A 22,878-nucleotide genomic window follows, 5' to 3' on the forward strand; every position below is an offset into this window, starting at 1 on the left:
ATGAGGCAGAAAAATTCAAAATCTTTTTCAACAAACGTCATGTTTTTTTTTTTTAAAGATTTATTTCTTTCCCCTTCCCTCTCCCCCACCCCAGTTGTCTGTTCTCTGTGTCTATTTGCTGCATCTTCTTTGTCCGCTTCTGTTGCAGCAGCACGGGAATCTGTTTCTTTTAGTTGCGTCATCTTGTGTGTTAGTTCTCCATGTGTGCGGCACCATTCCTGGGCAGGCTGCACTTTCTTTCACGCTGGGCGGCTCTCCTTACGGGGCGCACTCCTTGTGCGTGGGGCTCCCCTACACGAGGGACACCCCTGCGTGGCATAGCACTCCTTGCACACATCAGCACTGCACATGGGCCAGCTCCACACGGGTCAAGGAGGCCCGGGGTTTGAACTGCGGACCTCCCATATGGTAGATGGACGCCCCGTCCACTGGACCAAGTCCGCTGCCAACAATAGTCATGTTAAATCATTATTGATCCAGATGGATTATTTTAATTAATGAGTATGCATAAGAAAGGGTTCAAGAAAAATGAAGTATTTAAAAGTTATCTCTTTTCCAGTTCTCCTCAGTTAAAAGCAAGCGTTTCATTTTGTATGAAGAAACTTACAGAATACTGATTATAGGAAATATTTGCTAGTTGCACTGAGTAACTATTGTTCATATACTATAATATACTCTAATATTGTTATTTTATATATATCTGGTCTACTCCAGCTTTTATTTGGTTACTGTTTGCATGGAATACCTTTTTCCAACCTTTCACTTTTAACCTGGTTGTGTACTGGGTCTCTCATAGACAACATATAGATGACTAAATTTTTTTTTTCCATTCTATCAGTCTGTGTCTTTTGATTGGGGAGTTCAATCCATTAACATTCAGTGTTATTACTCTAAAGACATTACTTACTTCATCCATTTTGTCCTTTGGTTCTCTGTTGTCATACCATTCTCTTGTCTGTCATCTTATCCTCGGGGTATGTCTATTTAGATTTATTCTGTTTGGGGTATGTTGTCCTTCTTGGATATTGATATTTATGTCCTTCATAGGAGTTGGGACGTTTTCAGTCATTATTTCCTCACATATTCTTTCTGCCCCTTTTCCATTCTCTTCTTCTGAGATACCAATAATGCAAATATTTGTGCATTTTTTCATTGTCATTCAGTTCCCTGAGATTCTGGTCCATTTTTTCCAGTCTCTTTTCTTTCTGTTCTATCTTTTCCAGTTCAGCTGTCCTGCCTTCAAAGTAACTAACTCTGTCTTCAAGGAGTTCAAATCTGCTCCTATGTGCCTCTAATGTATTTTTTTCCTTCTTCTCCTCCTCCCCCACCCAGCTGTTTTGCTGTCTGTGTCCATTCGCCATATGATCTTCTGTATCTATTTCTTTGTCTTCTCTTCTTGTCTTTCTCTTCTAGGATTCACTGGGATTCAATCCTGGGGACCTCTGATGTGGTGAGAGGTTCCCTGTCAATTGCACCACCTCAGTTCCTGGTCTCTGCTGCGCTTCACCTTAACTCTCCCCTTTGTCTCTCTCTTGTCACGTCATCATCTTGCTGTATTACTCACTTGTGTGGGCACTGACTCGCTGTGCAGGCACTCAGCTCACCGTGCAGGCACGCTTTTTCTTCTTATTTTTCACCAGGAGGCCCCAGGGATAGAATACTGGTCCTCCCATATGGTAGGCGGAGGCCCTATTCACTTGAGCCACATCCGCTTCCCTCTAATATATTTTTAATCTCATCCATCATGTCTTTCAATTCCCATTAAGTCTGTTACTTTTCTTTGCAGGCTTTCAAATTGTTCTTTATGTTTTCCCAGTGTCTTCTTAATATCTTTTTTTTTTTTTTTAACATATTGAGTTCATGCTAAAAGCTTAAATATCTTTTATTTCTTTAGTCATATTTTATTTAAATTCTTTGAAGTGATTTAGGAGAGTTATGTGATTATCACTGAATAATTGTGTTTCTTTAGGATGTTTGGTTTGTTCTTTTGTCTGGGCCATCTCTCCCTATTTCCTAGTATAGCATGTAATTTTTTGCTTATGTCCAGGCATCTGAATATGTTGATGAATTTACTCTGATGGCCAATTTCTCTCTCTTGCCTATTGTTGTTTTTTCACAGTGTTTCTTTGATATTTGGCTCAACTTACAGTCTTTAAAATTGCCCAGCTTAAGTTTTCAAAATCGGGCTAGGGTCTCACTAGTGGGGCACAGATTTTCTTCCAGGGGTAGAATACAGAGCGCGTGACAGTTTTTGTCCATGCAGTTTCCAGACCAGCCAGCAGGTAGTGCTCGTTAGCGCATCTTTTCACCAAGGTGTGTCAGTCTCAGTTTTCCTATGTCCTGCTGGCCGAATTCACTGAAGAAAAGCATCCTGACCTCCCCTCCTTTTTCCCTTGAAATAGCTCTCAGTTGGGTGCAGCGAGCCAAGGGTTTTACCCTAGCTTAATATCTTGGGGGTTGGGGAAAAGAGCCCTTCCTGACTGCCATGGGGGCTTAGTAACTCATGTTTGTTGTTTTCAGCTTCTTCATCTCTGTCCCTCACTTGCCTGGGAGTTGTGTAGCACTTTCCTGGTCTACTGACCCCCAAAGCAGGTTCCCTCAGACAGCTTTTGGTTTTTTCTCTCTTGTTTTTGTGAGAGCATTCAGCTCTGCCTGTTAGTCAATCGCCATCTTCCCACAATCTCTCCTGTGTTCTGTTTATTAATTCTTAACCCTCGGTTATGTAATGAATGAGTTCTGGCTTACCTCTTGGTTATGGTATTGTTTTCTTGTTTTTGTAATTGGTATTTCTGAAAGTTGAATCACATCTCCTATCTGCTGTTTTTTGGTTTTTGTTTTTAAGATTTATTTACTTATCCTCCCCCCACATCCCCACCCACCATTGTCTGTTCTCTGTGTCCATTTGCTGTGCGTTCTTCTCTGTCTGCTTATCTTCTCTTTAGGTGGAACCAGGAACCAATCCCCTTCCAGAGTGGGAGAAAGACGCTCAATCTCTTGTGCCACCTCAGCTCCCTGGTCTGCTGCGTCTTTCATTGTCTCTCCTCTGTGTCTCTTTTTGTTGTGTCATCTTGCTGTGCCAGCTCTCCGCTTCGACCAGCTTGTCACATGGGCCAGCTTGCCTTCACCAGGAGGCTCCCGTATGGTAGATGGGAGCCCAGTTGCTAGAGCCACATCTATTTCCCTCATATCTGCTTTTAATAAAACAGAGTACACTTTATTAAATACCAGTATCTTTGCAGCAAAATTCAGATTCTAGATTCTTATGACCAAATTGGGTGTCTAACTGGAGATATTTTCTGTTTATTTTCCTCTACTCAATTCTGGCTTGGCACAGAGTATCCCATTTACCTGTTAATCTGATTAACAGGTAGGCATATATGAGGAAAGAGGTAGCTTTCAGATTATAAAGACCTTTTGTTTTACAAGTGTCGATGGTTGTTCAGAGCAAGTAGGCAAGCAATCCCCAGTGATTTAAATAGAAAAATTTGAATCAAGGTAGAGAAACCAGTTGGAAGGTATTTGAAAAGAGCTCCTAAACGTGGTTAGTTGTAGTCTCTTGTTGAAGTATACTGTGCTATACCGCTGAGTAGCTGTATACAGAAATGACATTGTTCTTCCCTGATGCTTAAGTGATATTAATTTTTTTTTTTAATTTTTAATCCAGCTTCAAACACTGATTCAGGAGACTGACCCTGGTGCAGATTATCGCATCGATAGAGCTTTGAATGAAGCTTGTGAATCTGTAATACAGACAGCCTGCAAACACATAAGATCTGGAGACCCAATGTAGGTTATTTCATTTGTGGTATTTGTCCATATTGTATTTTATTTAGCAGTACAGCACGGAGAACATTCCCTTAAGTAGTTTTGGGGTGGTTTAACATCTTAACTGAAATTTTGTTGACTAAAAACACACATCCAATTTTTATTGAAAATAGTATTGAGACTTCGTCTCTGCCTCATCCATCATGTAGAGACAGCCAGTAGATCCAGCATTGTAATGTTGGTTTACAATACATGATGATTTATGGGCCTAAAAAACAGGAACTGAATAATTTCATTTAATGGTCAAATAAAAACAAATGAGAAACACTCAGAATAAAGTGACATGTGGTTTGACTCTGTATTTTTCAGCCTGTTTGTATATTGGTTCTTTGTACATGTTGGTTACTTGATAATCATTAGAAATAGTTAATTATAATTGAAAGACAAAACAAGTTTTGAATCTTATACATTAGTTTTATGATGTGAAAACAACTCTTAAAACCAGAAGTTTCCACCTTCTGCAAAAATCTTTATAGCCTGCAACTGAACTGGCATTACCCAACAATAAACCAAATACAGCCCATGTTTGTCATCATTCTGCTATGCATAAACTCCTCCTGTCCATGCTATAACAGGGGATTTAAAAATGGTATTCTTTCTCAAAGCTTTTTGTGTAGTTAAAGAGACAAACATACTTAAGTCTCAGTAAGAATTTAACAATATAAAAATAACTGCATTAAGCAAAAAATGGGCATGGAAGAAACAGGAGGGAACTGATGCAGATTAAAAGAGATTTAAGATACTTAGTCAAATGCAAGGTCTGGACCTTTTCTGGGTCTTGATCTGAATAAACATGTAAAACTACATGAGATAATTGGAGAAACTTGAAAACTGACAGGAAATTACATGTTAGGGATTTTTTATTTCTTTCATTGTGATAATGGTATTATGTTCTCATATTTTAGGGAAACATGCCAAAGTGTAATGAATGAAATGATATGGTGCCTGGAATTTGGATCAAAATATCCAGCTGGGGAAGGGGGAATGGGTAGTGGTAGAGTTAAAACAGAATTAGCTATAGAATGATAAAGTGCAGAGGGAAAGTGGTTTTTGTGTGATTCTCTACTTGTGGATGTTGGACAGTTTTCATTTGAAAAATTAAAACTAAAGCAGCTGTACACACAGCTTGTGCACACACAGTCCATAAGTGCTAAGCAGTTCAGAGGTTGATTGATATGAGACATAATTACTGCCAGGTCCAGTTCATATGAGGGATCCTCAGAAAAATAAATCCCTCGTTGCCCTCGGAAAATAGCTAAGTGACTTTTTCTGTGCACCAAGGAAAAGCTGATGCTGTGGAAAGTACTGAACGTGTCATCAGCACTCTTACTCTTGCTACAATTTCATCCCTGTTCCATGGCTAGGATCCTCTCGTGCCTGATGGAACATTTATACACAGAGAAAATGGTGGAAGATTGTGAACACCGTCTCCTAGAGCTGCAGTATTTTATCTCCCGAGATTGGAAGTGAGTATTTTGAAGCCAGAGAAGTCTATTGCCTCAGGCTGTTTTCCTGTATGTGTCAGGATCATCTGTGTGTTTTGAAATTATCTGTAGGAAATTATTTTAGTTTCTAGGATGGCTTACATACTTCAGTTCCCTGAAATAAAATCTATTCTTCAGAAAAAATATTCTTTCAAAAGAGTATCTAAAAGTCGTCAGCCTTCTTACGATCTGCTAGTAAGCATTGCTGTTTACCACTACTTTGGATATAAGGATCAAAATTCTGATACCACAAACATCTGTCTATAAGGAACTCTGGTGCCTGTAGAGGGCAGCAAAAGCATCTTCAGATAGGTGTCTAAGAAGATTATAATGCTTTTTTTTAAAAAAAAATTGATGTACACTATGGGAATTTGCTTTTCTTTATTCATAGTTATTGAATTTATTCTGTCTTAAGAGATTCTTATCAATAATAACAACTTGTGTCTCTAATTCACTTCTCATCCTTCTAACAAAAGAAAAGGTGGAGGTGGGGAAGCATGAAATAGGGGAAGAATCTATATTAGTCAGACCCTCTATAATTTATTGGCTACCATTCCCCTCCTCTTTTCATGCCTTGTGTTCCTTCCTACCTCCCAAGCAACCATTAATGGATTGGACTGCCTCACTTGCTTCCCACGTTCACCTTTCTGGTGATTAAAATACATTTTACCCACATACTTTATTAGGAGAATTGTATGAACCTCACTGATGAGCTGTTTCAAGTCCTGTGTCTCACCTGCAGCTTTGATTTGTTCCTTTGCCTGAGTCATATCTTCCTTTTTCTTTGTATGACTTGTAATTTTTTGCTAATGTCTAGGCCATTCTGATAATAAGTTTACTCTGATTTTAGTTTCTCCTTCTTGCCTAGGGATTTACTAGCCGTGTGCTACCACTATTCTTTGACTCTTGGTTCAACTTGTTCTAGATATTTAGGATTGCCCCAGTTTAATTGCTCAAACCAGCGCTAAGGACCCAATAATGGGGTGCAGGCTAGCTTCCAAGGACCTTGGGGAGGAGGGTAGTAAAGTCACCCGCTTGTCTCATTTGTTTACTATTTTCCCCTTCTCATGCATTTTTCTGGTCTGGCCAGCAGATGGCACTCTTTGGCAGACCTCTTGGCTCAAACTCCTTGGTACGGGGCATGCATTCCTTATAACTCCATAGATGGGTCAAGACTCATAATCTTTCCCAGAAGCTGATCTCTCTAGGCCAGCCTCACCCTCCCTGGGCCTCCTCAGCAGTCTGCCTGGGGCAGCAGGGAGGGTGTTGAGAAGATAAATTGTCTTTAGCTTCTTCCTGTTGCAGTACAAACAATGCTGTGGGCCCACCCTGCCTGGAAGAGTGGGACCCCTCCAGTGCAGCAGACGGTGTTCCCTGGCCAAAATCTGAATTTTCTGTTGGCTGTGTCCCTCCCTCTCCCCTCTTGGGGAAGACGCTTGCAATTCCTTCAAGTCTGCAGCCACTGCAGCCCATCGCATGGCAGTCTGCAGACTGCTGTTTGTCCTGAAGGTGGGATGGGTGCCTGCTGCTGCTTTTACAGCTTTATTCATGGGATTTTTCAGCCAGCTGAGACTCCTTTGCCCCTCACTCTTTTGGGTGGTGCCTCACCTTCCCACACATCCTGTGCCCCAGAGCATCCCTCCAGACATTCTCTGCCTGTCGTCTCACTATTTTTTTCTGGGAGAAAAGTGATCCCTCTGCCTCTTTGATCCTCCATCTTCCTGGAAGTCTCCCCACATACTTTATTAGAAAGATTACTTGGAGCTTCCATGTGTTTTCACTTCTGGTCCCTCAACTTGACTTTAGAAAGGACTATAGAAAGCTAGGTAGGAATTTCCCTGTTCCTACTCAGGCAATTTAAACCAAAATCACAAAGTTTACTGAATAAATGCCTCTATCAAAGTCATGTTTTTCCCTTTTCTTTAGTTCCTTCCTGCATGATGAAAAAGTGTTGTTTCACTGTCCTAAAAGCTACTTATTAAATATTAGCTCCTCTCCTCACATTAAATAACCTTCTTTCAAAGTTGAAAATAGAATATGGAGAGAATTAAGCATCCTTTGGTCTGATTTGGAGAAGCAGCAGGCTCCCTTAATCCCTTGCCCCCAGATTCAAAGTTAAATGTCATGTTTTTAAAATCAATAATGCACATTCAGATAACCTAAAAATATGACTGCCTAAAATGTTGTAAGACCATACAGCTTTATTGGAGAGGAAGTTGAGTGGGAGTTTCTGTTTTTCTTATCATTTTCTGATCTTACTGAATCTAGTATAACAGGTAGGATTAAACTTCATTCATGCTTAGAAAGAAGTATTTTCTAAGTAAAAAGTTGTGAATTGCCTGGTAATGGCTACAACCCTGATTTCTAAATTCAGCCAAGGCATGTTAATGCTGAGTTACTGTAATGTTAGGTACTTTACACAGCTAAAACAATATCTTTGAGATAGGACTTAATCTTCTATATTAAGGTTAACAGATTTCTACAGATTTACTACTATGTGTTCATTAAGAACAAAATTCAGAAATGCACTTTTATATATCTGCCATCTCTACTATTCTGGAGGTCATTATCAAGTGTACACAAGCACGCATCTTGTACAAACCCTTTAGCATGTACAGTAAGTAGTGGTTATCTTTTAACTCTTATCCTTATAGGCTGGACCCCGTCTTATACCGTAAATGCCAGGGAGATGCTTCTCGCCTTTGCCATACCCATGGTTGGAATGAGACCAGTGAAGTTCTGCCTCCTGGAGCTGTGTTCTCTTGCTTATATAGACATGCCTACCGTACTGAAGAACAGGGAAGGAGGGTATGCAGTCAATATTTATTTTGTTTCACGTTGATTTCATCATTTGTTTTTTAATAAATTTTGCTATCATACTAGAAATTTCTTCTGTCTAATTTTGTTTCTAACAAAGTAATGTGGAAGATTCCCATTTTTTCTCCTTAAATTACCAAAATATGAAATACAAATGAGCAATTAAATTCTGCTGCACTAACTTCATTTAGTTTTAAAGGTCCATTAGAGGCTTTTAGCCAGGGCACAAATGGTTCTTTAGGCTTCTGTCCTGGTAGCAGAAAACATAATGCCTATATTAATGATGCTTCTCTGACAGTTCACTAGTTGGAGCAGAAACCTCCATATCCCAGTCTCTTGATGTTTGCATGCCCTGATTGCTACCTCTTGTTGGAAATGTTTGCCTGTGCTTGGCTCTCAGGAAACACTTGCTAACTTCTTGTGTCATACTGACATGCTGCTCATTTTTCAGAGTGGCCTTTTTAAGCCTTCTGAGATACTTTATGGCATTTCAGTCCTGCATTTGTTACAGAAAGTAAAGGTGGAATTATTTCATAGTCATGTTTATAAATACTCCTGGGCTTAATGCAGAACTTGACTGTTTAGGATTCAGAATTGGAGGACCCAAATGGAAAGAAAAGTCAGGTCTCAGTTACTGCCATCTTATTCTAGTTTTTATACTTCTATGCAGAAGAATATGGGAATTTGTTGTTACTTTTTCTTTGTTTTTCATATCATGAACCTCTCATTAACCACAGGGGCTCCTAAACTGTGGGTTCTTGCCAGTCACTATAGTAGGAGCTTTCTTCTCTTGTAAATGGCCAAGGAAGAAAGAGTCATAATCTTTGTTTGCTTGCTTTTTTTAGTGAGATTATACTTGTCAATGATAGCTTCCTTACAACCCTTCTGCTAATTCTACATAACTCATATAGAAAAAAGTCTGGTCTTGACCTGTAGTAACTGCTGCTTCTGTTCCCTGCTTGTTCTTTCTGAGTTTAGGTAAATCTGAGTTGGATCCATCTTTCCACTCAACATTCATAGAATGGCAGATTAGTTTTGCTAAACGAACAAAACTCAAAATAACCTAATTTAAATGAATCCAGTTCACTTTTATCAGGGCGCCTTCAGAAAAGAATATAATTTCATATGGTATATTTTTAAATAATGAGCATATAATTACATTCCTAGAGATATGAGCTTGCAGAATCCTTCTAGAACATTTTATTCCTATTCTAGAAGACACGAGGTGTAAAGTTTGGGAAACAAGCTATAAAGTTACTTTTGAGTTGCCTGACAATATGTTTGCTTTATCTGGTATCTTTTTGGTTTTGTTTTTCACCTTTAAAACATTTTGCTTGTTCTTTCTTATGTAGCTGTCACGAGAGTGCCGAGCTGAAGTCCAGAGGATCCTGCATCAACGTGCTATAGACGTGAAGCTGGACCCTGCCCTCCAGGATAAGTGCTTGATAGATCTGGGGAAATGGTGCAGTGAAAAAACGGAGACCGGACAGGTAGGTGGCTTAGCTACCTATTTATCTAATAGTATTGTTAATGACTAACATTTTATATAGAGTACAGATACCATAAAATCCACCCCTGTGGTTACTTCATGCTCATCATTTATTATATCATTCAATATTCTATCTATAAAAAATTCTCAGAAAAAAATTTCTCTTTGGTCTCTATATCAGGAATAATTCTGTGCAGTTAGTTTGTTTTCATATTAAGGTTACTGTATTTTGTAATTTTTGGTATTTTACTCTTTGTGGTCCCTCTTAGAAAGCCTAGAGTCAAAAGGCCTGGCCTACCTCTGGCAGGCATATAAGATTTCATGGTGGACATTTTGTGTGCTAAGCTTACTAACAGCTCTATGTACTCTCCTTAATGTAGTTTCTTTCATCTTTTTTTAATTATATATACTTCTTTTTTTTTTAGACTTGTCTCACTTTAATAAGTTGCACTGAATCCTTTTGAGATACAGCAGGTTATAAAAATATATCTCTATATGTATGTAAATACCAGTATGCACGAATAACTACTGTGCATGCCTTAGAACAGTCCTATAGGACATGCTGGAATGGAATTATTTTTTCCATTTAGTAATTGACAAACTGAGTCTCAGAGAAGTGAATTTTATTGATTTCCTTACCTAAAACTCAAGTCTAATTCTAGCCAAGTATTCATTCCATGTATTATAATCTCTTCATATAAAAAAAGAATTACATACTATGAATAGTTCTTTAGAATTTTGTGCTTAATTTTTTTTTACAGTTAAAATATAGCATTCTAGCAAGTTCAGTGGAAAGTAAGGTGGTATGCCTTTTATCTTTAAGCCAGGAAAACCAAGCAGCAAGGAATAGCTACTTGTTTAAAGCCTCATTAATAGTAGAACTAGGAGTGAACTCAGGTTTTCAGGTTCCATTTGTACCACTACCAAACACCCTCTGGGGTTAAAGTATGAAAAAGTCACAGGTATAGGAATTGAATTCTTACCCACCCACCCCCCACCTTTTCTCCATTGTCCCTCTCTCTCTTTAAAAATTTTATTGTGGTAGTAACATGTAGATATGATATAACATTTACCATTATTATACTATACAGTGGTGTTAATTATATCCACAACGTTATTTTACTATCACTGCCATCTACTACCAAAAGTTTTCCATTACCACAAAAAGAATTAAGACATTTTTAAGAAGCAACATGGTTGCCTAATCAGATCTGTTGGGCACTGGATGTCATCTTCAGGATTCTTCTTCCTTAATCAGCTACAGTTTTATTGTTTGAAAATGATTGTAGTTTAGCTTTCTGCTGCCTCTGACCAATAAAACACAAGTTGTGGTGATATGGAATCCCAGAAAACAATAAAATAAACATTTAGAAAGCTGCATTGTATTGTAGCCCTTCACAGAGAAATTAAGAAAGTTAAGTTTAGGAAAGAATTCCATGAGTAGGATTTTTCTCTTAGCCATTTATTTCACTCCCAAAACTTTGGTGCCTTTCCTTTAGGCTTCTTTTTTTCTTCCTTTCTGGCTATTATGTTATTCTTACAACCCTTCTCTCTTTCAATTGTAATTCTGAAATAGATTATAACAGAGTAGTCATAGATTTTTTTAAACAAATCAATTTTATTGGTACATATTAATAAAAGCATATGGTTCATCTAAACTGTACTATCAGTTGTATCTGGTATAATCACATAGTTGTGCATTCATCCCTTCAATCATTATTAGAAACTTTCAGGAGTTATCAACTCTGTGCTGTATTCCATATCCTGATCCCCAACCTATTTTGTCCATGAAGAATCTCAAAATAATCCATGTCTTTAACTATGAATATATATGTTCAATGATCATTATCAAAATGCAGGTTTTAAATGGGAGGTAAAGATTATCAAAACACAGATTAACAATGAAATAGCAGAGTTTCAGTAAGTGAAAATAAAGGCCTGATAAGATTTTTATGTGTGGCTATTGTACCCCCTCTATTACATCAAGTAATTACCTTTTCAACAATCTTAGTTTGGAGAATCAAATAAAGCTTTAATGTTATGTTCAGTGAGGTATTTTCACTTGAAAAGAAAAGGAGGTATACTCAAAAGGAAGTAGACTTTGGTGTCTCATCTTCCACGGGATTGCCTTTTGATTTGCAGGAGCTTGAGTGCCTCCAGGATCATCTTGATGACTTGGCCGTGGAGTGCAGAGATATAGTTGGCAACCTCACAGAGTTAGAATCAGAGGTAAGCAGTGTGCAGCTCACAGAAAGAAAGTGCCCTGTCAGCAGCCTTTTCTTTTTTCTTAGTTCTAATGTTTCTAGACTCTTGAAAGTGCAGATTCTCTGTAAAACAAAAGAAACCTAGTCAGATTCTCATTTGTTTTATAGAGAAATATTGTGTTGCTTCCTCAACCCTCTTAAGTTTCTCTAGACAACACTCTATACGTTAGTAGCTCTTTGGTTTTCTTCATAAATTAGAGTAACCACACTGATTAGACCGACCGTTTTGTTTCCCTTAAAAGATGACTATCTTCCAATCTCCTACTCGTATTCCTACTCTATTATCCTTAGCTCTTTCAGTCAGATCATTTGGTAATTTGTGTGTTAGTAAAGTAAAAGCCTGGAACTTTGATTTAAACCTGGGCTATTGAATACATGTATTTATCTCTGTTCCATCCTGAAACCCACTAAAATATTTTAAAAAAAGGATTGAAAAAACTTGTAAGCCCACAAGGACAATGAAAATGGAGAGGATAGATGAGAGACGGCAATAAACTTTTGAAAACTAGAAATCAAAAAACTGGTTGAGAAACTGCTTGCAAAAGAAGCAGACCTCAAGGTACATTTTCCCCACTGGGTATAGTGACTGTTGTTCAGTCTCTCCCACTCAGCTGGAAGAAGTTTACTACCACAAGCAGTTAAGAGAGGGACTCTGAATTAGGCACAGTGGAGGGTAGGGGAGAAATACTAAAAACAGAGAGATTTATGGAATATCTTACATGCAGAACAGTGAGACTCCCAATCCTCTTCTCTTGTTCTGGTTTTTGAAGCTGGCAGCCAGGCTTACACAACCCAGGCAAGAGACTGGAGGAATTCATGCTGTAGACCCTGCCCTGCCCAATACAAAGGACCTACAGATACTGACATGTGGGGGAATCTGCTGATTAAACATCTGGGTCTTGGTCCAGACATCCTTCTATGAGGCCCTACCATTGGACAAGCTCTGCCACCACACATAGGGTTTCTAGTCATCTTTTGGTGCCTTACTCTTAAACAGTAACAGAACCAAAGAACCTCGAGCATTTGAGGAAAGTCAGTAATGTGAAATACAGACAAATACAAACAGACCCAAAAAAACACACAGAAAAGCTCAGAGGGAACAATGATGGCAGCAGAAAACTTCAACACCAAATAGAAAGCCTATAATATCCTCAGAGAGGTAAAGATATAATCATGAAACAAGAATTGGGACTTGAAAAAAAAAGAAAAGAAAAACATTTTGGGAACTGAAAAAGAGTTCTTAGTAATTAAAAGTAAAATCTTAGGAAAAAAATTCACTGGACGGATTGCACGATAAACTTGAGGAAATCACACAGAAGAAGACCTAGGGATAGAAAATAGGAAAGAAAGGATAAAAAAAAATAGAGAACTAATCCAGGGAGTCCAGCATCCAGATAAGAGTTCTAGGAAATAGAGAGGAGTGAAAGGGACCACCACCAAGGACCCATCACCAATGATGACACCAAAAAAAGGCTTGGTCAACATGAAATTTCAGAATACTGGGAATAAGACTCAAAAGTTTCCAGAAGGTAGAAAAAGGCCATACGTAAGATTCATTTGACAAATAATTATTGGATGCATCCTCTGTGCCAGGCACTATGCTATTTTAACTAAAAATATAGCAATAAATAAGATAGGAAAAAAATGTCCCCATCCTCAAGGAGCTTATATTCTAGTGGGAGGAGACAAATAAGTAAATGTATGTGTCCAGTGTTAAGTGCTTTGGAGCAAAATAAGATGAATGGGATTATGTAGGTTGGGAGGGAGAATGCATTTTTAAATAGGGTGGTCAGGGAAAGCCCACTGAAAATGTGATGTTTCAGCAAAGACTTGAGGCAAGGGAGCTCTCTGTATACAAGGTGAATACAGAGACTCTGAGGGAAACAGTGCAGACAGGTGATAGGAGCAGCAAGGAGGTCCGTGGCTGGAACAGAGTGCAACAGGGAAGGAGCAGTAGGAGGTGAGGTCAGGGAGTTACAGTTGTAGATTATGGAGGTTGCTGTCAGGGCTCAGAGTGGCATCAGACCTCTTAACAGCACTGCTCTCTAGAAGACAGCCCCCAAAATTCTGAAATAAAACTACTTCCAAACTAAAAGTTTATACCTAGCCAAGCTATCGATCATGTGAGGGTAGAAGAAAACTTTTCAAATATGCCAAATCTCAAATTAACTTTCATGTTCTCTTTCCTGGGAAGCTACTGCAAATAAAACAAGAAAGAGGAAGATGTGGTATATCCAGGTAACACAGGATATTCAAAAAGAACAAAGGCAGAAGGGATACCTGGCATTATGGTGGTATAACAGGCCTGCAGAATAGCCAGCTTCAGACCATAGTGGGAAGAAAGGTGGCTCCAGGAGCAATGGTGTGTCAGTTAAAATGCTCTTGTCATTCAGGGCCAGATACCCCCTTTTCTCATACTTAGCTTTGTAATGCTAGGGCTGGGACTCTGCAGTCTGTTTTACTGTTAGGCTCCCAAAAGGCAGCACAAGGAAGAGGTCCTAATGTCTCATAATTCCAATCGCTTTCCTCAAGGAGTGGTAGGAAGCTGCTTCCTTCAGTCTCTGTGATAACATAGTGTTCTCCTCCTGCCTTTTCAGATCCCTTGTTAATAATTCTGTATATTAAATTATCTCAGTTTAAGTAACTAGGGATTTTTGTCTCCTGACTGGGACCCTAATTCAGCTGGCTGTAAGAAAATCACAGTGAAATCAATAGTTTACCTGATGATGTATTTGAACATATGTTGAGGAGGTTTACACCCTGGCAGACAATTTGGGTCTGAGTTTGCAGTAGATATATAGAAAATCCAACAAATCAAAATATGAAGTGTAGCTATTAACTATAGGGAAAAGTAAAAATTGTATAAAAAATAAATGTGATCATGGTCTGCTACATTGCTTAGCTGTAATATTTACATAATTAACATAATGTAAATATTAAATTTTGATTTAACCAAAAATTGTGATATAGCTATAATTGGCAGGTGAAAGAAGAAAAGGTTTTTGGAGTGGAGAGAAGGGGCTAAATCTAAGAGCTAAATCTTCATTTTGTGTAGTAGGACATCAGAAAATAATATGTAAAACAGAAAAGTTAAGAAATATCAAGGTAGGTATAGTAGTAATACAGAGATTATTACAGGGAGTAGACAGCTATAAAAATGTTAAAACTGCATTGTTGGGGCAGAAATTGGGGAAACAGAATGGCTGTTTTTCCTGACAAACCTATTGGAACTATTTGAATTGTCAAAATTGGTGATACATAAAGTTACATTTGCAAGTACATAACTCTTTAAAGGAAGATGTTATTTCAGCAGCTAATGTTGTGCCGGGCTTACTCTGCTTGGCAGCACTTAATATCCCCAGAATCAGTAGATTCTCATCTGTCTTGAGGGCAGTGATGTGCTTTTTGAGCTTATAAACTAAATATAGATTTGAGTTACTCCTATTTTTATTTTGAACTGCTTTGCATTTTAGAAAAACTTCAAAAGATTTACATACTCTAATATTGCTGCTAAATAATTTTTTCTTACCCCACCTTTTCTTAATTCCAATTCCTCTTTTGTTCAGGCACAAGGGGATCTGCCTCTAGAAAGTTACCTTTCAAAATAGGGAGTAGATATAGCTCAAATGGTTGAGCACCTGCTCCCCACATATGAGGTCCCCCAGGTTTGAGGGTTTAATCCCCGTACTTCTAACAACACAAACAAGCAAATATACGAAAAAACTAATTCAGGGGAGCCAGTGTAACTCAGTGGTTGAACACTGGCTTCCCATATGCAAGGTCCAGGATTCAATCCCCAGCCCTGGTACCTCAAAAAAAAAAAAAAAAAAAAAAAAAGGATAATATAGTAAAAGTATTATCTATTCAGGTGCTATCTAAAATACTTCACTAAAATATTTTAGTAAAATGTACATATTTGACTATTTGCCCAGCAGATGCTACTGATTCAGAAAAAGAAACTTTCTCTCCACCACTCCTTGTCTCTTTCTAAAGCAAAATTATTAATATATTTAATTTTCTGCAGGATATTCAAATAGAAGCTTTGCTGATGAGAGCCTGCGAGCCCATAATTCAAAACTTTTGCCACGTAAGTGATGTGTGGAGGACAAGGATTAGAGATATAACCAAATTCTTTGGAATTCTGGTCCCAAGTGTATTGGACCCATCTCTGTCTTCAGCATGTATTACTCCTGAGTGATAGCAAGCTTTGACAAATTGAAGTTGAAATAAAAACAAGGTCAAGGGAAACGGACTTGGCCCAGTGGTTAGGGCGTCCGTCTACCACATGGGAGGTCCGTGGTTCAAACCCCGGGCCTCCTTGACCCGTGCAGCTGGCCCATGCACAGTGCTGATGCGCACAAGGAGTGCCCTGCCACGCAGGGGTGTCCCCTGTGTAGGGGAGCCCCACGCGCAAGGAGTGCACCCCGTAAGGAGAGCCGCCCAGTGCGAAAGAGAGTGCAGCCTGCCCAGGAATGGCGCCGCCCACACTTCCCATGCCGCTGATGACAACAGAAGCGGACAAAGAAACAAGACGCAGCAAATAGACACAGAGAACAGACAACCGCGGGAGGGGCGGGGGATTAAATAAAAATAAAAATCTTAAAAAAAAAAAACAAAACAAGGTCAAGAGAGAGGTGCCACCATCCTGAGAAAACCTTATTATTATTCTTTGTAGATGATCAGGTATGTGTGGTTAACAGCAGTTGTCAAGATGCCCTTCATAAAAAAGAGACAGAACAGGGATACCCCCGTTAGTGTGGCTGAGTTGCTTCTGATACATCAATCTAGGATTTGTTAGCAGTAATAGAGTGGCTTCCCCTTCCAGCTGTCTCCTTATATATCAATACTGAGTGAATTCTGTGACTTTATTACTTTATTCACTCATTGAACTACCTGAACTGTGGAAATGAAACATACCATGAACCATAAGGATTCGACATCAGGAGGCTGTGTTACATCCTCCTGAAAGCCAGCTGCTGCCATCGTGTTAGGAAAGGAATTAAAGCACTGCATAGTGTATATTCTTCCTGGAGTTCCATGCAGAATAGCTTGCTGTGTAAATTTTATTTTGCTGAATGTTTATCCTCTGCACCTTTTCAGGTTTATTTTATAACAATTTATCATGTATCTTATTTGAAAATGCCTCTAGTATCTGTCTTTTGTACATTTTTCATGGACTGAAATTCAGGCTTTACTCATTAATTGTAACAAATGAAGTGTAAATGTGCACTGCCTTCCTCAGGATGTGGCAGATAACCAGATAGACTCTGGAGACCTGATGGAGTGTCTGATACAGAACAAGCACCAGAAAGACATGAATGAGAAGTGCGCCATTGGAGTCACCCACTTCCAGCTGGTCAGTAACACCTGGCTTTTGTTTTCCTGGCTTGGCTGTTTGGGTGTTACTGAATACCTTCCCCTTTCAGAACATCAGAGCACCTTTTCTGTGAAAAGTCATTTTTTCCAAACATGTATCCTAATTTGATTCTTTTCTCAGTAAATGTGGTTTTTATCTGCTGTGGCCAGGTACTTTGTTAGGCTCCTGGAAATGGAACAATAAATAAGACATAGTACATATACTTTGAGAGTAGGCAGTCTAGTGGGGATAGAGATAAGTAAACAGGCATTTCCTGCTTCAGTCACATTTTAGCCTCTCGGTTAACACTTTCAGTGGGATCTGTTATTTTGTGTTACTGGTTAGTATCATGGCCCAAATGTATATCAATATACTGTACATTAAGCCTTTTTTTTCTTCAAGTTTAATACTGCCTCGGTCTAGCATTTGGATAAGTAGGTTAGATCATACTCTTCACAGTACCACATGTCTAGAAAGTGTTTCTGTTTTAGCAAGCACTTTCTTCTCAAGAAGAGGAAAACCAGTCATCTGTACTAAATTGACCATGTTTCAGGACATATGGCATACCTGACTGCCTTTATTCAGATGTGTGTTCCAGGCACACTGAGTGCCTACTGAGTGCACAGGCACTGAGAGGTGGTGAAACAGGGAAAATCCCTGCCATGTAGACTTTAAACAAGACATAAAAACAAATTTACAAGTAAATGTATAGTCTAGGTGGTTGTATGAAGAAAAATAAAGCTGAATAAGAGGTTGGAGGATGGAGTAAAGGGAGCTTTAAGAGGAGGTATTTGAATGTAAACCTCAAGGAAGTGAGGGAGCAAGTTACGCAAAGATCTGGGAGATCTTTGTCTAGGTCGAGGTAATAACGTGTGTGATTAGGATAGCATGAAAGCCAGGGTGCTGGTGGCAGAGGGAAGACAAACTGGAGGGTAACGAAGTCTGAGAGACAGACGGAGGGCAAGTCGTGCGCAGGGTCTTGTGAGCATGCTTCTGAACACTGTGAATAAAATGTCACCCACCAACACTGACTAGAACTTGTCACATAGCTTCTGATTTTCATTCTTATCTTCCAGGTTCAGATGAAGGATTTTCGGTTCTCTTACAAGTTTAAAATGGCCTGCAAGGAGGATGTGTTGAAACTCTGCCCCAACATAAAGAAGAAGTATGTAGCTTCTGATTGATTTGTCCTGCTTCCCCAAAGTCACTCTTAGCTACTGAATGCATATCAAAATAACAGCTTGCTACTATCTAGCAAGATTAGCCTTGGAGGCCTCCTTTGGTAGTGTGGCCAAAAATTTGTATTGTCTGGACAGATCACCTTTACAGCTGCTTACAAGCACAACTGGTGGTAGCTCTTATACGGAAAACCTCTAGGCCCAAAGAACATTTTGATGTTTTTCAAATTCAAGCCAACTGACAAAAGCAGATAGGGACTGTGTAAGTTGCAAGTTGCTAACTGACTTCCCTAGCATCATTCCATTCGGTCATTTCTTCAGGGAAACAGTGGAGGCTTTTACTGAGCTATCTGGGAAAGAAAGAAAAACTATTCACTGAAGAATTAGGTCTTAATGAGGAGAGTGGTAAGCTTTTCCAGTATAGCTGCCCACATTCTTCCATGTTGCACTTTGAAAAGGCACATTTCTATAACACACTTCCCCTCTAAAACCAAGTTTCCATTTTGCTCAGGTTTCTCTACTTTCCAGGAATGAGTTTCACAGTACATCAGAGATACAGTCCCAAAGTTAAGAGCTGCAATTCTCTGAGGGTCACATGTGTTTAACAAAACAAGTATTGGGCTATCTTTGCATACATGTCCACTCTCTGCCCTCCCCGCCAGGTAGGAATGCTGTCAGCATTCAGGCTACTGCTTGAGTATTACGGCATACACAGGCAAATAATTGCTGCTTTTAGCACTCTAAAAAACAGTGATATTACATATTCAAAAACGTGGTAAAGGGGGTCTTGAATTCTGAGTAAATCTTGTGACTCCTGCCCCAACCCAACCCTTAGGCCATCTGCCCTTGTGCGGCTCCAGCCAGTTTCAAGCCTTCTCTTTTTCCTGGCAGGGTGGATGTAGTGATCTGCCTGAGCACCACTGTGCGCAACGATACCCTACAGGAAGCCAAGGAACACAGGGTGTCCCTGAAGTGCCGCAAGCAGCTCCGGGTGGAGGAGCTGGAGATGGTAATGCCTCAGAGCTTCAGTTCCAGGAAACCACAGGGGCAGGGTTTTTAGTAAAATGGTGATAGGCTAGGGCAAGTTGAAAGATTTTAACCACTATTGGGATGCTTAAGACTGGAGCCATGTGCTAAAATTTTGCCATGTGGCAATTAGCTTCTTATTTTCACTTTTTTTTTTTTTTATCAATAAAGGTATTTTTTAATATCCTACAACTGGAAATCCAGCTGTAAGACAAGCTGTAAGCATACAGTACAATCATTGGGTCAATAATGTCTTCAAGAATTGAGAATCTCACTCTCTCCACTCTCCTGACCTTGGCATCATCTTCATCTTAAGACTGGTTTCCCACATGGTCACAAGATGGCTGACTGGTCCAATATTCATGTCCAGCAAGAAAAAAAAAAGAGATACTTCCTCCCACCATGAAATAAAGGCCATTCCCTTCGACCTCATTGGGTCAGCTTGGGATCTGTGCCTACATCCTGACCAATAACAGTCTTCAGGGGAATGCCATCCATGATTAATTTACTGATCATCAAAGTGAAATGAATATTGGGAGATCAAGCACAATGTGCACTTCAGGAGGAAACATCTTGCTTTCCTTTTTTTTCCCCTCCAATTGATGATAGCACATATTTATAATTGTACTTTAAAAATATTTTTAATTTGTTTTGTATTATGAATCAAACTTTTTCATTCTAACCAAAAACTAGTAATGAAGACCGAACACCGTTAATTTCCCAAAAATTACAAGATTATCACGTTTCAGTGATAATTCTGTTTAAGTGGAGCCAGCCTAATTGTCCTGTTGTAAAGACTTGTTCTGAAAGCTTTGGGTCCCTACCTTGAACCTAGCTATTTCTGGAAAAAAAAAACAAACAATAAAAATCAAACCTAACATCTGGATAGTTCCTGTAAACTTTCTAAAGTGGTTTCCACATATATTATTTCATCTCACAGCAGTCCAGTGAAGGGGTTGTGATAGTAGCATTTCATTTTTTGCAGAGGCCGTGAAGCTAGTTAGTACAGAACTAAACTAAAATCCAGTTCTCCTTCTGTTCAACCATAACTGCTGCCACTTTGCTGTGTTTAAGTTGTGGTCACTAGACAAGATCTAATCAATAAGCATGTAAAACAGTTGACATCTCCTCCAGCTTAAAGTAAACTCACTTTTCCATGCTGGTTCCCTCCTGCAGACAGAGGATATCCGTCTGGAACCAGATCTGTATGAATCCTGCAAGAGTGACATCAAGAACTATTGTTCCACTATACAATATGGAAATGCTCAGGTAACTTAGTGCTTGTTTTTATTTTTTAATTATACAAGTAATATGAAAGTAATACTTTAATAATTATTTCTTATGGATCTGGACCCATCACACTCTATACTATAGCCTGCCTATCCAGCCTAATGACTCATAGGCCACACAAAACTACTTTTCAGTCCCAGAGTGCTTCACCTGTACTCCTCTTTCTCTCGTATTCATTCCCTTGCCTCTTTAAGGTTTTCCTTCTCATCTTCTCTGCTGAATAAACTAATACATGTCTCCTCTTCTTTATAGCATTCCTAATACTCTACACCTTCTAAATTAATTACTCCCTCACTATGTTCTTATTGCACAGATATTCTTTACTAGCGGTCACATAAAAATCACCCAAGAGACTTAAAAAAAAATTTTTTTTTACACAGAACAGGTCTTACCCAGAATCTCCAGGAATGATGTGCAAGCAAGTGAAGTGATTTATTTTTTATTTTTGGAAAACTCTCCCAGTAACTCTGCTAACCATGCTAGATAAGGGCTTTGCCACAGTGCTCTAGCCTTCGTGTAATTGCTTCATTGTTTTCTCATAATTAATACTGTTGATGCAAAGTCTGAAGTCAATCTGATTCTCATTTCTTTCTAGTAATCTATCATAGCTTTTAGTATTCTCTCTTCATCTTTAATGATCCGTAGTTTCACTCTGTATGATTAGAATGCATTTTGTTTACTTTCATGTGGTTGACTTTTCAGTCTCAAAATTCATGTCTCCCTTCAGTTTTGGGAAATTCTCAACATTATTCTTTCAAATATTGCCACTTTTTTGTATTTCATGCTTTCAGTTTATCTCTATGTACTGCATTGTGATTCCTTAGTTCCATTTCCCAGATTAATAATTTTTTCTTCAGTTCTGTCCATTCTACTCTTTAGAGAGCCTACCAGTTGAGGTTTTTGTTTTGTTTTGTTTTGTCCCCCTCCCCCACCCTGCTGTATTTGCTGTCTGTGTCCATTCGCTGTGTTTTCTTCGGTATCTGTTTCTCTTTTTGTCTTCTCTTCTTATTTTTCTCCTCTAGGATTCACTGGGATTCAATCCTGGGGACCTCTGATGTGGAGAGAGGTTCCCTGTCACTTGTGCTACCTCAGTTCCTGGTCTCTGCTGCACTTCACTTTGACTCTCCCTTTCATCTCTCTTTTGTTGCATCATCATCTTGCTGCGTGACTTATTTGCGTGGGCACTGACTCGCCGCATAGGTACTTGCACAGGCACTCAGCTCGCTGTGCAGCACACTTTCTCTTTTTCTTTTTTTACCAAGAGGCCCCAGTGATCAAACCCTGGTCCTCCCATCTGGTGGGCAGAATCCCTATCACTTGAGCCACATCTCCTTCCCCCAGTTGAGTTTTTAATTTCATCAAAGTTTTCATTTCTAAGATCTCTAATTGGTTCTTTTTTTAACTACCTGTTTTGGTTCTTGTTTACCATTTCCTCATATATTGCTCTGAGGATATTAAGTGTATTTTTGAATTTTTAATTGCTGTATTACTTTTTTCTTCCAGTTTTGAGTCTTTGTGATTGCATTTATTCTCTCTCCTACGATATTAATGTTCTTCAACTATTTGGTGATTCTTGGTTTTGCCTCGAGGATATGCTAGAAGTCTCTTGAGTCTGTGCTACAGCCCTAGCTGCTGTGGTTTCCCATCAGCTTTCCTTCATTAGCTTATTTCTTGTCAAACCTAAAAGTTTGGCGTAGGTAGGGAAGGATTGCAGGATATGCTTCATTTGTCATTTTAAAATCTGTGCCTTGGCATTTTATGCTTTTTTGTTAGCACTATTTTTTTTTTTTATTGTAGTTATTTGTTTCTAAAGCTGTGAGCCTTTGTGTTCCTCAGGGGTAAGAACTGGATTTGATTCATCCCTAGCATCTAACACAGTGCACACTTATGTGGGAAATGATCACTAAAACATGAATTGAGGAAAGCGGACTTGGCCCAGTGGATAGGGCATCCACCTACCACATGGGAGGTCCGCGGTTCAAACCCCGGGCCTCCCTGACCCGTGTGGAGCTGGCCCATGCGCAGTGCTGATGCGTGCAAGGAGTACTGTGCCATGCAGGGGTGTCTCCCATGTAGGGGAAACCCACGCGCAAGGAGTGCGCCCCGTAAGGAGCGCCGCCCAGTGCAAAAGAAAGTGCAGCCTGCCCAA

The 22,878-nt window shown here is 39.2% G+C and overlaps 1 protein-coding gene across 1 annotated transcript in view; it reads left to right on the forward strand.

The window, feature by feature from the left end:
- The window catches only part of GLG1 (golgi glycoprotein 1), a 167,601-nt gene that overhangs the window by 127,592 nt on the left and 17,131 nt on the right, over positions 1-22,878 (forward strand). Inside the window, exons 9-18 of the mRNA XM_071209077.1 lie at positions 3,665-3,786; positions 5,190-5,291; positions 7,964-8,117; positions 9,479-9,616; positions 11,758-11,844; positions 15,904-15,966; positions 17,122-17,235; positions 18,312-18,400; positions 19,305-19,422; positions 20,616-20,708. Coding sequence (XP_071065178.1) covers positions 3,665-3,786; positions 5,190-5,291; positions 7,964-8,117; positions 9,479-9,616; positions 11,758-11,844; positions 15,904-15,966; positions 17,122-17,235; positions 18,312-18,400; positions 19,305-19,422; positions 20,616-20,708 — 1,080 coding nt within the window. The remainder of the gene's footprint in view (positions 1-3,664; positions 3,787-5,189; positions 5,292-7,963; positions 8,118-9,478; positions 9,617-11,757; positions 11,845-15,903; positions 15,967-17,121; positions 17,236-18,311; positions 18,401-19,304; positions 19,423-20,615; positions 20,709-22,878) is intronic.

The sequence above is a fragment of the Dasypus novemcinctus genome, chromosome 18, assembly GCF_030445035.2.
Source record: "Dasypus novemcinctus isolate mDasNov1 chromosome 18, mDasNov1.1.hap2, whole genome shotgun sequence".
NCBI classification, from domain to species: domain Eukaryota; kingdom Metazoa; phylum Chordata; class Mammalia; order Cingulata; family Dasypodidae; genus Dasypus; species Dasypus novemcinctus.